General features: G+C 37.1%; 1 protein-coding gene across 10 annotated transcripts in view; it reads right to left on the bottom strand.

Moving 5' to 3' along the window:
- Positions 1 to 9,190, bottom strand: part of LOC131365758 (protein phosphatase 1 regulatory subunit 12B) — a 29,707-nt gene extending 20,517 nt beyond the window's left edge. For 4 of the 10 annotated variants that reach the window (XM_058409558.1, XM_058409567.1, XM_058409566.1 and 1 more), the window contains exons 1-4: positions 9,035 to 9,170; positions 8,804 to 8,909; positions 1,276 to 1,289; positions 1,056 to 1,189 (exon numbers count right to left, since the gene is read on the bottom strand). In XM_058409558.1, coding sequence (XP_058265541.1) covers positions 1,056 to 1,189; positions 1,276 to 1,289; positions 8,804 to 8,909; positions 9,035 to 9,081 — 301 coding nt within the window. In that variant the 5' untranslated portion in view covers positions 9,082 to 9,170. Of the gene's footprint in view, positions 1 to 1,055; positions 1,190 to 1,275; positions 1,290 to 8,803; positions 8,910 to 9,000 lie in introns of all 10 variants that reach the window. The other 6 variants (XM_058409564.1, XM_058409565.1, XM_058409562.1 and 3 more) reach the window with 6 other exon arrangements.
- Positions 9,191 to 14,189: the final 4,999 nt, after the last annotated feature.

Raw genomic sequence — 14,189 nt, 5'->3', positions numbered from 1 at the left:
ATCAGAATGTTTCCCAAACAGAAGCTGTGGGTGGATAAAACCTTCCACAACAATCTGAGATCTCTCACCAGTGCCTAAAAGCACGGGGCACAATACCAAGAACAGATCTTATGATGTGCAGAGCAGTGAATGAGGCGCAGTGACACTATGTTCTATGAAACATAAAGGACTGAGAATAATTACAGTCTCTAAAACTCCAGAACAGTGAATGCAGAACTCTTCTCTGATCAGCTAGCACAAGTGATCCTTGATACCACTGATATTGTTCCTGTCCCAAAGGAAACCCAGCCCACCTGTCTCAAGGACAATAGCCCTACTGGGGGCCTACAGTTCCTTTAGCCCTGACTGCAGTAGTAATGAAGTGATTTGAAAGGCTTCATCAACTCTTTATTACCTGGACCCATTACAGTTTGCATACCAGCCAATCGCTCTATCAAGGATGCCATTATACACACCTTCTACACACATCCCTGAGCCATCTGGACTGCAGGGAAGAAAATAATATTAAGATGCTGTTTGTTGACTACAGTTCAGCATTTAACACCATAATTAATTGAACACACATTGGCACATCTACACATTATTCATAAAAGTCATACTGTTCTACCACTGGTCTGCGTTCATATCAGTATTTTTATATTTTCCTATATATTTCTTCCCCTTTCCACCTGGATATTAAACTCTACTATATTGTAATTTTATTGAAATTCTATTCTTAATATATTTGTATTCTTATCGATTCTATTTTTATGATATGGACAGCATTTATTGTCATACTGTGTATGGGTTGGTAAGTGGCAAATATAATTTAAATTTTATTTGAATTTGATATCAAACTTTATGGCAAGAGTTTGGGGAAAACCCAAATTTTGGCCACATAGAGTATAATCCCATTTATTTTCAGGTCAAGGCTGTAACACTACAAATTGTGGAAACTTTGCTATATATAAATATTATAAACATAAATATATATTATTATCGCTTTGAGCTCTAATAGTGCGTTAATAGAGTTATAATGAACTGAATTACAAAAGCAAGTAATTACTGTTCATTACTGTACTCAGTGACCTTCTTGTAGTCCTTGCTGGCAAAATCAGTTGTCTTGTTTAGAGAATCCAGTTCTCGACGTGTGTAGTAGCTGGTATTACCAAGTGTTTCCGAAGCACTTTCCACTTCACTGGCATCACCCCTATAATAGACAAGGCAATTGTTAGAATGTGTTTTTTTCTAACCACAAACTATACAAAATAGTTTAGTACATACTTCAGTACGTACCTAGATCTGTCATGCTGCAATAAAATTTTGTAGATAAGTTATATGTTAAAGTAATTTCAGCAAGGTTTTACCTTAAACATAAATATGCAAATCATAATTAAACACAGATTATATCATTTCATAATAAATCTTCAAATAAAAATGAAATCAACATATGACTCTGAATGGATATATATGGGAAAAAACAAGAAATTTTGTTTTTACATTTATTCAATGCAAACATTTGGGTCCTAATATATGGATGTAATTATTAGGCTAGCTTAAAGAAGAGCTGAACCTGACATTTTAGTATCTCATCAATAAGACTGATTTAAAATATTTGTTCTTACTATTTTTCTTAGATAGTCAGGGATCCAGATGTTACATTCAGTTGACACAAATATTTGTAATTATTTGTTTATATAAAAGAATGTATTAGAAAAGCAATAAAATCCAAATTTTTTTTAATTTTTTTTAAATACATATTTTTAAATACAGAAGTTTTGATTATTTATTTAATCAGAAAGCATCCAGTCATTGTTATAAGCATTGCCTATATAGCCTTAAAATGGTACAATTACAGTGAGCCTCACAGGACATTAAATAAAATGATAAATAAAGATGATTACATTTAAATATAATAATTTATAGGCTAAATATGTATTAATCTAGATTAAATTCAGACAATGTAACAAATCACTTGCATAATTTTTTATTTAGTTCTCTGATGGCTATCAGGCAGGGCTTAGGTCAGTTCTGGGTTTTTGTGCCATGTGCTTTTGTTTATGTTTTGTGTTTCCATATGTTTTCTCTGTCCAATCCTCTGCCCTATTTCCCCACCTTTGCACACCTGTTTGCTCCCTCCTCTGATTGCTTCCCTTATATGTACAAGTTTTGTGTTACTCTTTGCTGACTCTTTGTTTTACATTGTTCACATTGCATTACTGTCATTAATGCCCTTTTGAGTTAGTCCTTGTAGTCATTACTGTTGCTAAGTGTAGTTCCCAGTGTTTCCTGTATCTTTTTAATTGTTTTTCTTAATAAAGTTTCACATTAATTATAATCCTGCATTTGGGTCTGTACTCTGTACCGTGGGCAAACTGGAAGTTTCTCCCACTGGATACCTGTGTTTCATCATGACAGTTACTGAAGTTTGAGGCTAAAAAATTGCAATATAATTTTTTATAATAATAAAAAAGGCATAATGTGTAAAAAGCTGTTAATACGAATATGCTTGTCTAAACAACCACCAATTTTGTAATTAAAGTTCGTGGTCACTTGTTAGGTCTTTGCACCTTGCCTGGTACTGCTAAGGGGATGCGTAGCAAATGTCATTTAGCATTCTACTACAAGACAGTCCTAAGCACCTTGACATTAACCCAAGTTAAGAATGTCTTGTTCCAGCTAAAGCAGGCTTTCACCTCAGCCCCTGTCATCAAGCCTCCTGTGACAACCAGGCCTTTTGTTGTGAATGTGCCATCCATTCCAGTGTTTTGGTAACAAATTCAAGCTCCACCTGGTCACCAGCCATCTAGTAGTAATTTGACAAGGCCAAATCCTGCAACCCCATCATCATCTGCCCACTTCCAGTTCTTCTAGTAAGCTGTTCAACTCCCGGCAGCTGTGAACCAGGATAATCATAAGGACCCACACTTCGGTCACCACAGGTCACCCAGGGGTGCGATGCACATTTCACATGCTCCAAGGCACGGGATGTACCCACATGGCCAATGAGATCTACCAAGCTGGAACATCCTGCAATCACCAGTGTGCAAGCCAAAGCCCACAGCAACCCGCCTGCCGGTAAACTATTGCCACTCACTACACCCCAACACCCATGGTCCCACTTTGCATGGTACCTGCCGAGGCTGATATGGTGGTCCCTTAAGCTAAACTACATGCTATGGCCAATCTGACGATCTCCCAGACCCTGTTCCAAGCCAAGCTGACTACTAAAGATGATGTGCCACATGGTGGCCTCCCAGACCCTGTTTCAAGCGAAGCTCTCTGCTGAGGCCAATAAGCTCATGCATCACGCCCTTTTCTAGCCCCAAACCCTGTTCTAGTCCCAGGCCTTGGTCTAAAATTTTATGTGAAAACTTAGTGAAATAATAGATTCATCAGAAAAATAGATGGGATCACTAGCTAAAATTTCTATGTTTTACAGAATTTTTTTGATCATACATTTTAAGTTTTGCTTTTGATTAGCCAATAAAAGAAAACATAGTTTTCTTTACGGAAATAGAATGTTGTTTTTAGGTTTGCAGAATGTTCTCCTAACCTTCTAAGTATAAATCAACTGTAAATAAATAAACACTCACTTATTGCTTAAAATGCATTTACTGAATAATAAAATACATATAAAAAATGTGTAGTTTATTGGTGGTGTAAGGAATGCAACGGATCAAGGGTCCATCCTCTCCATGACAATCTACAATAGAGGAGAGAGAAAGATATGTGAAGTTACCATCAGTATCTGAAATAGACTTTTTTCGTGAGAGTGTGAAGATCATGTTATCATGTTAATATGCAATTAGTCACACACAATTGCAAAAACCTTCCAAATGTATTTTCTCAGTAACGTTATATATGGTTTCTGCACATTTTCCGCCTTCTACTCCATCCATTAAAGGACACATCATGTCCAACAAGCAAAACACATAATAAATTAATTAATCAATTAAGTTTAATCAACATAAAATTAATTCAATAAAAATTAATAATAATATTTTAGATTGCTACATGTGCCTTTAGGAATAGGTATCAATAACAGGATCACTTTTAGCTAATTCATGCTAGCTAATGGATTCAAGTATCTAAGCTTTTATAGCTAGCAATTAGCATAGTTTCCATATTAATTTACTTACTATTAGTTTAGATACCATGCAGCTAAGTGTTTACATCAGTTTTCTGAACTAAATGACTTTAATAAAGGTGTGCTGCCTATCTGTGGATGCATGGTACTTAGCATGATTGTAAAAAGTGTTTCAGAATGACTTTTAAATGTAAATATAATACATACACATTACATAAAAATTTAACATGAACGATTTATATTTATGCATTCACTGCAACACATTATTTTTTACAGTAATAGAGTCTCCACATAATCCAAGATTAGTGATAAAAAATAGTAAATCAATTTTACTGTACCAAAAAAACCAAACCCCAAATATTTTTGCTTCCTCACATTTGAATTAAAATCCTGGGTGTGCTCAGCCTTTTTGTTTAATCTTCTTGTTTAAGTTTCTCTTCATAAGTATGAGTATCAAAGGACATTTCTAAAATCAGGTTAATATTAGTAGTGTTGGCCACATCCCAAAACGTATCAAATTGCAAGATGAAGAAGGAAGCAACATCTGGCTAGCTAGTATTATAAATGTAACTAATCAAACAGAACTTTATACTTACAGTTTATTTACAATATTTACCCAGATTAAATCACTACCCCAGGGTCCAAGCAATTATCAACTGGCATGGAATTGTTTGATGGTTCTATAAGTTCAAATCATCATAAAGAGAAGGCATCCATCTAGGTGAGACAAACAAATTGAGGTGAGACTGTCCAATAAATGTCAAGATCAATTTCACTATGTATATGAACATACCACTATTGTATTGGAATAATGTTTGAACAATTCTAGACATACACTTAGAGTGGAATTCGATATTTAATACTGGATTGTTTACTTGTTTATGCATGTTTCTTTGTTCCAATGTAGGTTATGTTTCACATGAAAATACAATTCTCAGTTTGGAACAAATATAAAAAAAAAATGACCATCTACATCATTTTACAAATGAGCAAATTGGATTTCAATTGAACTTCCACATCCTTTACTGACGTATGAGCAAATTCACCCATATTTGTGGAACTTAAATTTGGAGTTGTTGCTGCAAGCTCCATCTCAAATGCATATGATAAACACATTTCTATCAATATGGAAACCAAAACAACAAAAGTAAATATGCTATCTAAATATATGGCTGAATGAAAGTGAAATGTGAATACAGAAATTGATTATGAATTGAGTCTATAAAAATGAAAATACTTTTCATTATTGCTGACAAGTCTTCAGATGTCATGGCACAATCAGCATTCCCAACTCATATTCTCATTGTAACATTTACACTCACCCTATTACTGATTACATTATGTAACACGATTTTTGTTCCTGGGTAGTGAATGACATTTTCCAATTACTTTTGATGGAAAATGATAAAAAATAGTCATTAAGCCCCTTGAAGTTTAGGTTTGGGCTTTTAAGAGAACAAAAACCTCAAAATTAGCCCAATTTACTGAAAAAAACTGCCAAAAACTAACCCAAACTTTCATGGCTAAGATGGGTTTTTTCTCTGTATTTGGGTTACAAAGAATGGGGAAATAACACTTATTTCCCAGGAACAAGAAAAAAGTAAAAAGTTGTTACATAGTGTTATGCACCTGGGGTTCAATACCAGACTTTGGCATTACTTATATTGTTCAGTGTTACTTAGTCTTGTGTTTTCACTTGATATACTTCTATGCATATGCTTATCTGGTTTTTAAACACTTGTGCTAATGCAATCTGTACAACCTGAGAATACACTTTGTCATTCACATGGATGCAGTAGAAGGGACACCAATCGACTGCAGCCTGGTAGAAAAGGAGCCATGCTCAATGCTAAACTCGCACAGCTAACCAGCTAACCCACACTGACACTACTGCTAGCTGCATCAGCAGAAGGCTCAGATCCTACTCATCAGCAGACTGCATGCCCACATAAACACGCTGCAGATTCTACCCCATGTAATGGTTTATATACCCAATGCTCCCTTTTCAATTTATCAACCTGCTTACAAACAAAGCACTAAACTGGGCAACATCGGGCTGGTGACAAGGACGGCAACCAACACACCACATAATATGCCCATTTCATTGAGCTTTTCTGTCATGTTTTTGATCATACTCCTGAAAGCAAAGAAATAGGAAAACAACTGGGTGGCAAACAGAGCAGCTGTTGTGCCACTGAGTTTGCAACTGAGTTTGGAAGAAGTCAGCTCTCAAAGCAGCTGGGCAATATTATCACCAAGCTCACATATGACATGAGATTCTCTCACTGATCTTTTATTTGACTGTATCCAATCCACATAAATAGAAGAGATCCAAAGACTAAGTGGATACTTGTCACTGAATCAAGTGAAACAGAATCAATGTTAGTTCCAGTTAGTTTAAGATTTAAGAAAATTCCAGCCTCAACTTTCTAGTTTTGGTGAGCCCATATATCCCGGCAGCTCAAACCAATATGCCTACTTTCCTCTTATGAAGATATTTCATGTTTTGAAACCTTATCAAGTTTTAGTGTACAGGTGTTTATTGGTGAGCCTAACTAAGCTCCATCACTCCTCTGACATGCATTCATGCTGAAAAGTCTCAGTATATTTCCTTTTTTTGATATGACATAATATGTTGGTTTGTCACTGAGAATTCACATGAAACTTTCCAAATTTGAAACACCTTAAAAAGGAAAATGGCCAGGTTAGTTTGAGCTGCCAGGAAGGACATAGTGACTAATATAATCACTTCATACAATCATGGTGAGCAGAAAAGCAAATGTCATTGAAACGAAATTAGCCATGAACATTTTCATTAACAAAGGTTTTTTTCCTCAACAATAATTATGTTCAGACACAAACACACATCAGGACTATAAGATTTTAATTTAAACACAATGTTATTGAAAATATTATAGAAAATTAAAAAGATTAGCAGTATATAAAGCTTTAAAAATATTTCTTGATAAAATTATTGGTAAAGAAAATTCTAGAAAGAATGTGATTTCTAATAATGTGTATTTTAAATAATGCACTCATAGTCAATTGCGGGTAATGACTTAATAAAGATGTAATATAGATATCATCAGAAATTACCTGCTTGAGCTGCATGAGCTGAGGGAATGAAAACCAGTAAACTAAAACACTGTACTAGCAGGTTAATTAACTCACTCAGGTGTATCCAATAGCAGAGTAATCAGTTTCATACATAAATGCAATATTACAACATGTGTCTCCAAAAACTGACACGAATGCAACACAACATGAGTCACAGTGAATCACTTCGTGAATACACTGTAATAGCACATTTGATAAAAGTGGCCACATAACTTTCTACTAAAATTAAATTAAAAAAAAAATTCTTTTAAAATTAAACATTAAACTGACTAAAATGTAAGAATATGACATGAGAAAATATTCACTACATGTAAAAGATGTTTTGTTACAGAAGATCGAATTTACATGCCAAAGATGTAAAAATACTATTAATAACTAAATTATATGTTCTTTCTTGTGTGCTTTACAGGTACTATACAATAAACATTTATTAGGCTTGACTATATTTAATATCCTCTGTTGCTTTTTGCAAAATGGATTTCAGATTTCACAGATTCCTGACCTAGCACAAGCAGATAATCGACTTCACTAGAAAAATGCACTATATCTATCTACTAGCAAGCTGTGTTTGTTCAAATGAAACATGACTGACCCTACTGGTCATGTATTTCATGCATCCAAAGCATGTACATTATCCTACATGATTCTGCTATTTCACACAGGATCACGCAAAAAGATTCTCAGGATATGACCTTAAAATGGTGTGGTATTCCGCACTGTAACACCACCATTTTGCTGATTGGGCTCGTCTCTCCTACTTGAGTAGAGGGAAGGACTACTGCACAATGGCAACATTTAATGTCTGTTGCACACATGGTTTGGTCTGAATGACCTTTCAAATTTTTTTCCATTTACTTCTTTAGGAAACCACATGGCCATTCAAAAATATGAATACAAGTACACTTCTCAGGATCAGGCCAAATATGCTATAGGAGAAGTTACACATAGAATATCAGGTAGTATATTAATAAAATCTGAGAACAATCAGCTCCATGGCACAATAAACAACGTAGCAATTACACTAAATAAAATTGCAAAAAAAGTAGTAAAATTTCATAGATAGATAGATAGATAGATAGATAGATAGATAGATAGATAGATAGATAGATAGATAGATAGATAGATAGATAGATACTTTATTCATCCCAAAGGGAAATTCACAAAATGAATAATTGCATATTGTGAACTCACTAATAAAATGTCATTTAATTCATATAATTATAAAATTTAATTCAATGTGCAATCAGTTATTTATTTCATTATATAATAAATATTATAAAATAATTTTATTGATAGACTATTTACATTTTTTTTTGCTTTATTTGTTAATTTTTCTACATAAAAAGTTATATTACGGCTGTACAAAACAAACCAGCCCTAAACTCTAATGTCTCAAGAGCAGCTGCAATTGTTAGAAGATGACTTCACTATTCATATTACAAATATAATTATTAGTAATATGACAATAATCATATAATGATTATGTTCATATTGTGATTATAATCATATTACTATATATATTACAACACTTTATATTAACACAGCAAACCTAACACATTATTTCTACATTTCTGATGAAGGCTGAAAAAGCTGTAAACATGCATAACCGGTCCTTACTTTGAAGCTTCTGTTGCCAGAGAATGGAGAGAAGGTTGGCGACTCCAAAACTGATTTTCTGGTACGAGAAGACAGGTCTTTGTTCCGCAAGTAAGATGACATATCTCTGTACAACAAAGAAAAGGATAATCACACAATTGCTCACATAGAGAGAACAGTTGCCAAAATCATCATAAAAGCTAAAGGAGGGGGTTCACATAACAGTTGTGTGAGAAATCTGGAGAGCAGTACGATAGAGTTGTTGCCTCTGTCTTGCCTCTGTCTGAACTGTCCAGCATTTAGTTAACCTTCCTTGTCACTGTGCAATGGGCATTATCTTCACTCCCATTATTTTTCTTTACTGTTTAGTGCTCTCTCTCTCTGTCTCTCTCTCTCACTCTCTCTGACCCCCTCCCTCTCTCTCACACACAAACATCTCTAAAAAAGGACAGGAATCTATCTGTTAGCTTCATAAATGAGAAGGCTCCATCCTTGACTCTGGCAGCCTCCAGTAATATCAAGATAAAAAAGTAAACAAACTACCAAACTGTCCTCTTTTGGTATCTCTCTACACATTATGCAGTCAGCTCTCTTCCATTTGGATTTCTGCCAATCTGCTTTATTTTTATGCAAGACATTTTAGGCTAGGAATTTACTGCACTGTTATGCACAGTGGGACAGAACAGAAGATTATACATGAAGAAAACTGTAGATTTTGTAGACTGCAGGGTCAAAGAAACATTTAAATAGCACACCCAATTTAAAATAAAGAAAGCTATCAATTAATATACCAATACTAGTTTGCTAGGTCACAGGTTCAATAAGGATAAGGACTAAGAACAGAACAAATATGGAATTTTTTTTTCCATCAAAAGGTGCAGGCTATTTATTAGTACCAGAAGTAGTGTTTGGGACTCAGACACATTCTCAGTGTCCAAGCCGAACACATTTGTTTAGTCATGTTTTCTATGTATACTTTTTCTTAGTTAAAGGAGCAGATGGGGGGGTTGTATGTAGCAAGCCCCATAAAGGCTGTGTAACCTCTTCTTTTTAGTTATGCTGTCATAGCTAGTCTTGCCATAGTCCCTGCTGCACTTTGAACATAATGTACATTGTCTTCAACCATCACATGATTACAAGCATACCTAATATTTCTCTCCATGGGCGTCGCTAGGCCATTTTTTCTACTCAGCCCAAGTGTGTGTGATCAGGATCACTCGTTGGCTTGTTCAGTACTCAAATGTTATACACATCTATGCAATACAGTGGAATGCTGCAATAAGTTTACCATCCTACCCTCTTAGTCAAACGTTTCTTTAATTTTTATACCCTCATTGGTGGCTGAGCCCCTGGGCGTCGCTAGGGCTATTCATTCGGGGCTCGAGCCCCGGATGTTTTTAATCTAGCCCTGTTTTATCTCGAATTTTCCACAGGAGTGTAGAGGAATTAATGAAATGTTGATCGTTTTATTAGAGCACTGTTGCCGTTTACTGTACACGATTTTGACTGACATCTCTTTCTGCACACACACACACACGCTCTCGCCAAAATACCGCGAGAGTGTGCGCTCGAATATGCTCTCGCGATACTTTAATGTCCTACACCTGTCGGTCTGCGCGGCGCCGCATTCACACCACGTGACTTAAATACCTTACAGCCCTTAAACGGGACAGCAATAAAAGTATCAGAAAACACAACAGTCTTATTATTCAGATAAAAGTCTAACTTCTAATATTTAATGTTAACACAGCTGATTAAAGTAGGCTAACAAATGTATGTTGTGTGAAAAAGGAGGCCCACTGTCTCTGATTCTGAAAACCCCTGACATATAGGACCCTTTAGAATATTATTCCATACCCAAGACGAACAAAAGCCTTAAATTAAATCATCCTAAAGATAGATCTAAATAAAATCTAAACTGTTAAAGCACTAAGACATTACAGTCTGAACCTCATGACTTTCTATTATTCAACTAATGCAGTATTTAAGTTAAAATACAGACATGACTTAGGTGAACAATGGACCAGAACAGACTCTATCATTCGGCTGTTCTGTCAATTGAATTCTCAGCACTAGAAATACTAGTATGATAATTGACCGTTTTGCTCAAGGCTCAGAGATACTCTATGATGATTCCACCCTCAAAAAAAAAGTATAGAAAAGTCATCAAGAGCATGAAGTAGACAAGATACAAGCAGTAAGATAGCTGAGAGAATGAGAGATCAAAGAATGATAAGAGAAGAGAAGCCGTAAAAAAATAAAAAAAATAAACAAAGAATAATTCATACAGTAGTGACAGCATAAATCATGAATGAAATAATGGGTGCATGTATAATATAGATTATTGTAAAATAATAGTAATAATAAAGGATCTGCACGGCACAGCTCCACACACAAGCTGTAAAAGAGATAATATTGCATGGTATACCTGTGTGAGAGAAAATGTAATGAATTTAATGAACTCCTTTTTTAGTAGCAATACTCTGAAATGATGGGAGGAGTCAGAAAAAAGATCGAATTAAATTTTCTAAAGTTGCATACTGTTTGTGTTAATTTGTGTTTATTATTAAACAATATTACATAAAAATGCCCTTACAAAACGTGTTATTCTTGCTTACCCCCTCTCCTCAATTAGCCCCCGATGTTTTCAAATCCTAGATATGCCCCTGGCCCTCAGGTCCCCCTTAAATGAAAATTCTAGAATCGCCCCTGTTTCTTTCTCTCTCTCTCTCTCTCTCTCTCTCTCTCTCCCCCTCTCTCTATACTGTATACATGATATACATTCTCCCAATGTTCTGAGTCCCCAGTGTGACCTCTTCTTCTTTACAGGCCTGCCTGATCCATCCTGATGCCCTACCCCTTGTTAGAGTCTTCTTGCTTTGTGGCGTTCTGCTAGGGGTTAGATCTGCGTGTACAGCCCATGACCAATGGGACTGCTGTGGATAGAACCACTTGGAGACTATCATGCCATCTTTGAACTGCTGTTGGGTCAGGTGAGCACAAAGCTGACAGACACAACAGCAGTTCAAAGTGAACAATTGAGGACTTCGGCAGGAAGGAATTAAGGTTAAGTCTATAATAAACTTATGACCTACAGGGGTTGGACAATGAAACTGAAACACTGGCCAATTTAGTGTTTGGAGGTTTCATGGCTAAATTTGACCAGCCTGGTGGCCAATCTTCATTGATTGCACATTCCACCAGTAAGAGCAGAGTGTGAAGGTTTAATTAGCAGAGTAATAGCACAGTTTTGCTTAAAATATTGCAATGCACACAACATTATAGGTGACATATCAGAGTTCAAAAGAGGACAAATTGTTGGTGCACGTCTCGCTGGCGCATCTGTGACTAAGACAGCAAGTCTTTGTGATGTATCAAGAGCTACGGTATCCAGGGTAATGTCAGCATACCACCAAGAAGGACGAACCACATCCAACAGGAGTAACTGTGGACGCAAGAGGAAGCTGTCTGAAAGGAATGTCCGGGTGCTAACCCTGCCCAACTCACTGCAGAATTAAATGTGCACCTCAACTCTCCTGTTTCCACCAAAACTGTCCGTCGGGAGCTCCACAGGGTCAATGTACATGGCCGAGCTGCTATAGCCAAACCTTTGGTCACTCGTGCCAATGCCAAACGTCAGTTTCAATGGTGCCAGCAGCGAAAATCTTGGGCTGTGGACAATGTGAAACATGTATTGTTCTCTGATGAGTTCACCTTCACTGTCTTTCCCACATCCAGGAGAGTTACGGTGTGGAGAAGCCCCAAAGAAGCGCACCACCCAGACTGTTGCATGCCCAGAGTGAAGCATGGGGGTGGATCAGTGATGGTTTGGGCTGCAATATCATGGCATTCCCTAGGCCCAATACTTGTGCTAGATGGGCGCGTCATGTGCACCCAATGGTTCAAACATTGTATCCTGAAGGCGGTGCTGTGTATCAGGATGATAATGCACCAATACACACAGCAACTGGTGAGTGGTTTGATGAACATGAAAGTGAAGTTGAACATTTCCCATGGCCTGCACAGTCACCAGATCTAAATATTATTGAGCCACTTTGGGGTGTTTTGGAGGAGCGAGTCAGGAAACGTTTTCCTCCACCAGCATCACGTAGTGACCTGGCCACTATTCTGCAAGAAGAATGGCTCAAAATCCCTCTGGCCACTGTGCAGGACTTGTATCTGTCATTCCCAAGACGAATTGACGCTGTATTGGCCGCAGAAGGAGGCCCTACACCATACAAATGAATTATTGTGGTCTAAAACCAGGCGTTTCAGTTTCATTGTCCAACCCCTGTACTATGGCAAGCTCCTCAGGAGCTCTTGGTTGCACAATTCAAATTGACTATAAACTGTTGAAAAGACCTTACTTGCATTTACATTATTTACTGTTCAGTGTCACCCAAATGATGAGTTCTTTTCAGAGACTGGTTCCTCTCAAGGTTTCTTCCTCATATCATCTCAGGGAATTTTTCCTTGACATTGTCGCTGCTGGCTTGCTCATCAGGGATAAATGTTAGAAATAAATAGCAACTTAATTTTAAACTTTAAAATTTTTATTCTATGTATCTGTACTTCTGTAAAGTGGCTTTGAGACAATGTCCATTGTTAAAAGACATACTTTGCATGTCTAACAGGTTTGCTCTCTTCAGTGAAGCACCTGCTGAGAAATGTGAAAGAGATCAGGTTATAGGAGACTCTAATCTTAATCTTAAGGTATGTGAAATTAGCTAGGCCTTTAGGGGCTCAAGCAGCACTGGTTAGGCGTATACTAGGAGCCACAGCTCCAGACAAAGCAGATAATCTCAGTCTTTGGGTCTTTAAGGTAGTTTTTCATGTAGAATTTGTGATGGCAATATATGATGCAGTAATATGCTCTGGCCTCATCCCAGTGTGCTGTGGTGATATAGCTTACAGATCATTTTTTTTTGTTGCTCTCATTTTGCGGTATAGCACATAGTCAAACATTATTCAAACATTCCCGGCGCGTATCGTGCGGAGCCCCGCCCCCACCTCGGCTACTCAGACCACATCTCTGTTATGTTGATTCCAGCATACAGACCACTCGTCAGACGCTCTAAACCGGTTCTGAAACAGGTTAAAACCTGGCCAGCAGGAGCCATCTCTGCTCTTCAGGACTGTTTTGTGTGCACTGACTGGGATATGTTTAGGGAGGCTGCAACCAACAGCGACTCTATTGACTTGGAGGAGTACACGGCATCAGTGACCGGCTACATCGGGAAATGCATCGATGACGTGACTGTCTCCAAGACCATCACAACACGCTCCAACCAGAAGCCGTGGATGACTGCGAAAGTGCGTGCTCTCCTGAAGTCGAGAGACTCTGCCTTCAGATCAGGGGACAGGACGGCCTTAAAAACAGCAAGGGCCAAACTGTCCCGAGCCATCA

This window comes from Hemibagrus wyckioides, linkage group LG15 (genome assembly GCF_019097595.1).
Source record: "Hemibagrus wyckioides isolate EC202008001 linkage group LG15, SWU_Hwy_1.0, whole genome shotgun sequence".
Lineage (NCBI taxonomy): Eukaryota > Metazoa > Chordata > Actinopteri > Siluriformes > Bagridae > Hemibagrus > Hemibagrus wyckioides.
This window is presented reverse-complemented; position numbering and strand designations above follow the sequence as displayed.